At 42.8% G+C, this 7160-nt stretch overlaps 1 protein-coding gene across 11 annotated transcripts in view; it reads right to left on the minus strand.

Moving 5' to 3' along the window:
* Trappc9 (trafficking protein particle complex 9) overlaps positions 1–7160 on the minus strand; it is a 682458-nt gene that overhangs the window by 585807 nt on the left and 89491 nt on the right. For all 11 annotated transcript variants that reach the window (XR_004516032.1, XR_004516033.1, XM_033760864.1 and 8 more), the window contains one exon: positions 6064–6207. Coding sequence is in view for 9 of the 11 variants with exons in the window: in XM_033760864.1 (XP_033616755.1) it covers positions 6064–6207 (144 nt within the window). In the remaining 2 variants the exon portion in view is untranslated. The remainder of the gene's footprint in view (positions 1–6063; positions 6208–7160) is intronic.

Genomic DNA, 7160 nt, shown 5'->3' on the forward strand with positions numbered 1-7160 from the left:
TGAAAAAATGGAAACAAAGTGTTTGTAAATGGGGAGGGGAGGAGGGGGTGAAGGGAGGGCAGGGACAAGGGGAAAAAATGAGAATCAAGACCTATTATGTAAAGGTGCAGAATCCCAATGATGAATGTAACTATATTTTATACCTAGATTGTACCAATAAACTCATTAAAAAGAAAAATAAAATAAAAACGTGCTGAGCCAGAGGTGGTGGTGCATGCCTATAATCCCAGCACTTGGAAGCTGAGGCAGGAGGACTTCTGTGAGTTCGAGATCAGCCTGGGCTACACAGTGAGTTTCAGGGAAGTCTAAACTACCTAGTGAGACCCTGTTCCAAAAAAAAAAAAAAAAAAAAGTGCTGGGGGTGCAGCTCATTGCAAATGCCCCTGGGCTCAACCATCAGTACCACTAATAAATACACAAGCACATCTCGTATCCCACTTATCCAAATGAGAAGGTAGACACACAGGCAGATGCCTGGTCTGAGGTCACAGTGATTAGAGGTGAGGTGAGCAGAAAGACACTTTCAGTCTTCCTGATTCTTGTCCTTTCTTTAGAAGACTCCTGTTAACCAAATACATCACACGAGCCTCTCTGGGGACAACGGTTTGTCCCACAGTATCAAACATCCCAAGCTTTTCTCCCTTTACACTACTTGCCTTTGAATCACATTGTTATGACCTGCAGTGACAAACAAGATACTGTCAGCATTTTATGGGCAAACTCATCTCCTGTCACCTGAAAACACACAGCCATGACTCCATCCACCCCAGAGTGCAGCCCTGTCCCAGGTCAAGTGGGAATCTTAACACTTCATGATCTCTGAGAAGAAAAAGAAAAAGAAACTTTTGTCTAATGAGAATAACAACTCAGAACACATGGTCTCATTCTGCATGCACACCAGGGATCAACCATCCACTGAAACAAAACCTGGGAAGCAAACACCCGCTCTCCTAGCTGCCTCTTCCCAGAAGCAACTGACATGAAACCTTACTGAACCCAGCAAGGTCCATCACTGTCCACATGGAGACAGAGAGAACCTTCCAACTAAACTTGGAATACCATGAAGAGAAAAGTCTACAAGACTAATGAACACACTGATTTTAAATTTATTTTGTCATTTAGTTGATCTCATAGATCTCAAAAACAGTAAGAAAAAAGAAAAATTATTTTCAGAATTCCAATGTATACAGGTGTACTGAAGATAAATCACAGAGGACTCTGGCCACAGAGCAAAACCACTCACAACCACCAACGAAGACAAAGCATCTGACAGGCAACCCACTACCGGATGTAACCCTCCAAAGTTCTCTTTATCTCAAATGGTCCCACTGAGGCCACAGACTATGATCAATTGTACTTTCGATACATTACATACATATCTTAACAAAGCCTTAAGAATTACCTGTTACAAAATATCTGATTACTCACACAGCATACACATCACCCTTGTTGAAATATCAGATGAGGAATAAATTGAATATGTTTAAAAGCAAACAGCCAGGGATTTAGCTCAGCGGTTTGGTGGCCTGCCTTGCAAGCACAAGGACCCGAGTTCAATCCCCAGCACCAAAAAAATAAATAAAAGTAAAAAATAAAAGCAAACAAACCTTAAAATATAAAGGATCAAAGGTAATATATAAATATATAAAGGATGCAAGGATCCAAAGTAAAGGAGACTGGTGAGGCCCAGTGAGACTCTCACCATGCCTGAAGAAAGATACTGAACCTTAGTCCCACAAACATTCACTTCCACTCACAGACATAGTCACTGCCTCCACTGGCAGGGAGGAACAAGACAGATGGAGAAGAGAGCCCCCATGTGCAAACGTAATCTTCTCTTCCTAGAGAAGACATGGCACGTCAGAGGTAAACCATGAGCCTCTGCTCAGTGCTGTATGTAGAACAGAAATAAGGCTACATATGTCTGAGTGGCTCACCCACCTATGTGTCCTGCATCCAAGTGCAGCCAATTAACAAGCACTAAATGAATCTAATGTCCTGCATACCCTGTGGGCAACCAGAGAGGAAGCTACAGCCCTGCCCTTAAGAAATGCAAAATCCAATAGAAATATGTACAACATGCTTCTGCATGGAAGATGGGCATTGACCAATATGCAACTGGCCACAGAATTACACCTACAAGTAGGGTCCTCTGCTGATTGTGGGGCTGTAAAAGGCTCCCTAGAGGAAGCTGAGGTCTGGAGGAGGGGTCGCACGGTCAAGGCAAGGTACCCAGGCCCTGCTGTGGAAGGAAGGTGTACGTTCACAAGGAGAAAAGCTCAGGACATGGCAAATGCAGCAGGTAGCAATGTCAACTACTTAAGGAAAGGAAGCAGAGCCCATTAGCACCACCCACAGGTGTGTAAGACTATACACACGTAAGTGTGTGCAATATGGGGACATCATACCAAGATAGAACAGGCCACAGCTAAAAGGGACAGAGAGAGATGAGTAAGAGATAGTACTAGGGACTCTACCCTGGCTAGGCCTCTTTACAGTTGCTGGATTGCAGGTCAGTTCATGAAATCCCAAGAAAGAAGAGAAAGTAAGAAGTACCATCAGGGCCTGGGGAGTGCAAAAAAAGCAACAGAGCAAGTAAGGAACAAAGCCCACCCATACCACCACAATGCTCCTGCGTCACCACCTGGAAAGACTGGGTATTCCAGGAACTAGACCTATCTCTTCTCCTCTGACTTCACAGAAGCTAAAAATAGAGTAAATAATTCATCTAGTCAGCATCCACAGTGATCTTGCTGCTCAATGCTGAATGCTGCAGGAAGTAAAGACAAATGCAACTGAAACACAATGCCAAAGTCAAGAGAAAGCAGATTCTATGTGCAAAGTGAGGCTGCACTGCCATCCATGGTCATAGCAGTAACTCACCTGGGCCACCAAAAATCCTAAGCATGCACAGCAGCTACTCTACACCAAGAGGACACAGTCACAGTGAGTGATATGCACTTTAAGAACATCAGTGACCAAGGGTTACAGGGGCTGTAAAGGGCCACAAGGGCTCTAGGGAAGAGAAAGCACTGCTAAGAGATGGACACGGAAACTACTCTGGAAGAATCAACATTTTCTTTAAAGAATGCCAGTATTTCTACCAGTGGGCTCAAGAAGTTGGGTTTCCCATCTGTTGGAAACTGGATAAAGAAGATGTGGTTTTTCTATAAAATGTAATATTAGCCATAAAGAATGAGAAAATAGATTCATTCATAGGAAAATGGATACATATTGAAGATATACTCCTAAGTGAAATAAATAAGGCACACGTGTAAATACCGAATAGTCTCTCTGGTGTGAATAATCTGCAATAATACAGAAGATCCTAATAAGATAACTGACATTTAGAAATGGGAAGAAAGGAGCTAAACGTGTAGGGAAGGTGGGATGGGTAGGGGAAGGGTAATAAGGGAAAAGAAAAAAATGTGAGATAATGAAAAAATGGAAATAAAGTGTTTGTAGATGGGGAGGGGAGGAGGGGGTGAAAGGAGGGCAGGGACAAGGGGAAAAAATGAGAACCAAGACATGTCATGTAGAGGTACAAATTCCCAACAATGAATGTAACTGTACTGTATCCCTAAAATGTACCAATAAACTCAATTAAAGCTGAAAAAAACAAAAAAGAAGATGGGTTTCCAAGTGAGAACAGCATGCAGAGACCTACATGCTATTCCAGGAGTGAAATGTCCATCATCTGGTGGGAAGGAGGTTTAGGGACCCACAGGAATGCAGGCTGATGAGGAGCACCCAAAAGAATCTACTCAGAATGATGTGACTTGAAACTTTATCCTGAAAGCCAGGAATCTCAACTCTTCTCCTGCTAAAAATCAGTGCTGTGCTGTTTATGAAATGAAATCCTTTCATCTATGACTAAAGCCCTTCTCTTTCCCATTTTAGGGAAACAAAGACACGAGTAAAGGCATCTTCTCCCTTTTATGTAAAGGCAACCACACAGACATCCACATATTTGTTGTAAAGGTGACCATCACATTTTGAGTGAGGAGCTATTCTTCATGCTTCACAGGAATCGGTGAATCTAGACTTCACACCACCCTGGAGAAGCAGATCCTTTACCATCCTGGGATAGGAAGAGGCTGCTTCCCCACAAGGGAAGGGAGCAGTCAGAGAAAGGAAGACAGAAAGATTTAAAGGCAGAGAAATAGGTAAAGGGCAAAGGTTGGGACATGGGGGTATAGAAGGGGGCTGAGCCATCTAAGGCCCCCACTGCACAGCCATATTGGGCAATGCTGTGCTGCCCAGATCATCTTTCAAGGTTGAGTTTTGGAGCTCCCCTCATGCTGAGTGCTGCCTACTCAAGAAAAGCCACCTCACCCAAGGTCACATCCCTTGCTGGGCACTATGCATCCAGTGCCCTCACAGGGACACAAAGACCCAGCCCCTTTACTACACAGCACAAACCTTGCTAACTGGCCACTTAGCAGAGGCCCCATGGATTGGTAGAGGTCTCATGCACTAGATGCTAAGAAAACAACCTTCCCAAGGAGAATCTACATCCAATTTCTGGATGAGGGGTCTGTCGGGGAAGGTCCAGCTCCTGCGAACAGAATGGAACAGAATGGGACAATGCTGCAGAGCTGTCCCAGGCCAGGACTCTACAGGGCTAAGATAATAGCAAGGCCCTACTTCTTCCCCATCCCATCTTGCCTCTTCCTCTTCCTTCAATATGTTGATTCCACAAATTCTTCCTAATAAACTTCTCCACAGTAAGCACCACAGCAGAGAATGCTTCCCCAAGACCCAGCAAGTACCCCACACAAACACAGGACAGGCAGGCAGTTGGGGCAGAAAGGCAAGTCTGAAAGAGAAGCCACTAGGTTTCTAGGCTGACATCAACAGAATATGAGTGAAACACAAAAATAAAACCAGGAACAGCATGGGCAAAGAGGCCCATGGATGAGCCCAGAAGACAGACAGACCTAAAATGTGGGTAGAGATGCTCCTGACCATGGGAGCAACACAGGCTGCCTTGTCTTGGGTTCTGAAAGCCAGGACAGAAGGTACCCAGGAAGAGACAGGGACCAGAAGGGCACCAAGGGTTCCTAGGCTGCTAGCTATCCTACTTCTGATCAGGATACTGGGTACAAAGGCCCCTCATGAAAATTCACTGAGCTGTGTTCTTAGGAGTTGTATTCTTCTCTACATAAATGTCATACTTTGGCATCTGTGTTTTTTACAATATGGGCAGAGTGAGGGATCCCAACAGGAGACTAAAGAGGTACAGTGGAGCCTGGTACTCATCCACAACAAAGAGTAGAGAGCAACACCACCCTCACTACCCAAACCAGGGTTCCTGAAAAATCAGAATAATTCATAGTTAATTCTAGAAGCAATGAACCCCAGTAGCAACGAGCATTTATTGTCTGGGTCTTGGTTTCTAAATGCTATTCTCTAACAAATGGAACTGGAACTCCTTAGAGAAATGTCAGATTCCAGAGCTGGGACAGGGAAAGTACAAAATGAACTTAAAATGAAGTCACAAAATAAAGAGGTGCTTTTAAAAAAATAACAGGGAACATGTCAAAAGATTACAGGAGCCAGCTTGAAGGACTTCTACTGATCAAATCTAGAAGATGATAAGTTAGCAATGGATTAGAACCAACTGAAAAAAAAAAAGAACCAACTGAAAAAGTAAAGATCTCTAAGTCCATAAAATACAAGTAGAGAAGGAAAAATATGGAAACAAAGTTTTTGTACATAGGGAGGGGAAGGAGGTTGAAAGGGAATGGAATAAAGTAAAATTTATTTTAAAAAACCACAAGTGAAAGGAAAGAAAAGAATGAAGGAGGGAGAGAAGGTAGAGGGAGGGAGAGCTCCTCTATACTAAAATGTTAACTAGTAAATAAATGTATAACAAAAGATGGAGTTAGAAAATCACCGTCTGGACATCAAAGTAATAACCAGCTCAGCTAGAATTCTTCACTGAACACCAGAACTACTAACAGGTAAATGCAACAGGGAACAAAAGATTTACATAGACCCACATCTAGAGCACTCTCATCCCTGTGCCCCTGAAAAGGAGCAAAGTCTGAATGCACTTACCCTGATCTGAAAGGAAGTCCAGCATGGTCTGTAGCAGGAAGGACAGGTGCCTCACTGACAGGGCAGGGTTCCCCATTCTTCGGGAGGCATAGACCAGCTCATGGAGTAGACGCATCTGGACGGCAGCCCAACCTCTGTGTGCACCTGTGGCGAAAGTCACAAAGGCCATGATTTAAAGACAAAACCCTCAGCTTTCAAACTCCAGGGCCACAAAAAATATTTGCTCTGTGTTTACTGATCCTGAAAAAGAACTCTGTAGAATGGCACATTTTCATACATTATAAATGTCTTATACGCTCTTTTCTGCAAAGATACAATTTCAAAACAAATTCCACTCTAGTAACTCTAATAAACTTAGAATGAAAGATCAATTTCCATGGCATGCATTTGCATTCCAGACATACATTTTCTCAAGAAAATACTGACATGTAATGAGCTTTCATTATCAATAACCAAAGATATTTAATGAAAAGAATAATATCTCACTAAAGCCTAACAAAAAAGGAAAAAAGTAGATAAACTATATAAAGAGATTATCAAGGAACTTTTATGGCTGCTCCCTTCCAAAGAGCCTAGCATGTTTGAAATTAAAGGTTGGAAATTTGGCCAAATAAAAAGTATTTCTCCTAAGATCGCAGAAGTTTAGTGTTACCTATTCCATTTCCCTTTCAGCAACAACTGCTAATCTAAATATTTCCCATCCTAAAACCCTGCATGGGGAAAATGCAGCAACAGGAATCCACAGTGTTATGCATCTGGGGAAAATGACTTCAGACACAAGACTCAGACATAGGAAATCTGATTCAAAGACATCATTGCTTCATGGTTTCCTTCAGCTACTCAGAGTTCCTTTATCTGGTGGATGCTCAACCATGAGCCCTTGAAACCACCACTGCAGCAGTTCCCACACTGGGCAAGTGGGCATAGTTACTTTTTTGACACTTTAAAATATGGCTGAAGCTAGGCATGATGGCAGGCACAAGTACTTGGGAAGCTGAGTCAGGCGTGCTGCTATGAGTTTGAGAATACCATAGGTTACAGTCAATTCTACAAAGCAATACTCTGTCTCAAAAAAAAAAAAAAAAAAAAAAAAAAAA

The sequence above is a fragment of the Fukomys damarensis genome, unplaced genomic scaffold (genome assembly GCF_012274545.1).
Source record: "Fukomys damarensis isolate Sample0158 unplaced genomic scaffold, DMR_v1.0_HiC HiC_scaffold_5, whole genome shotgun sequence".
Lineage (NCBI taxonomy): Eukaryota > Metazoa > Chordata > Mammalia > Rodentia > Bathyergidae > Fukomys > Fukomys damarensis.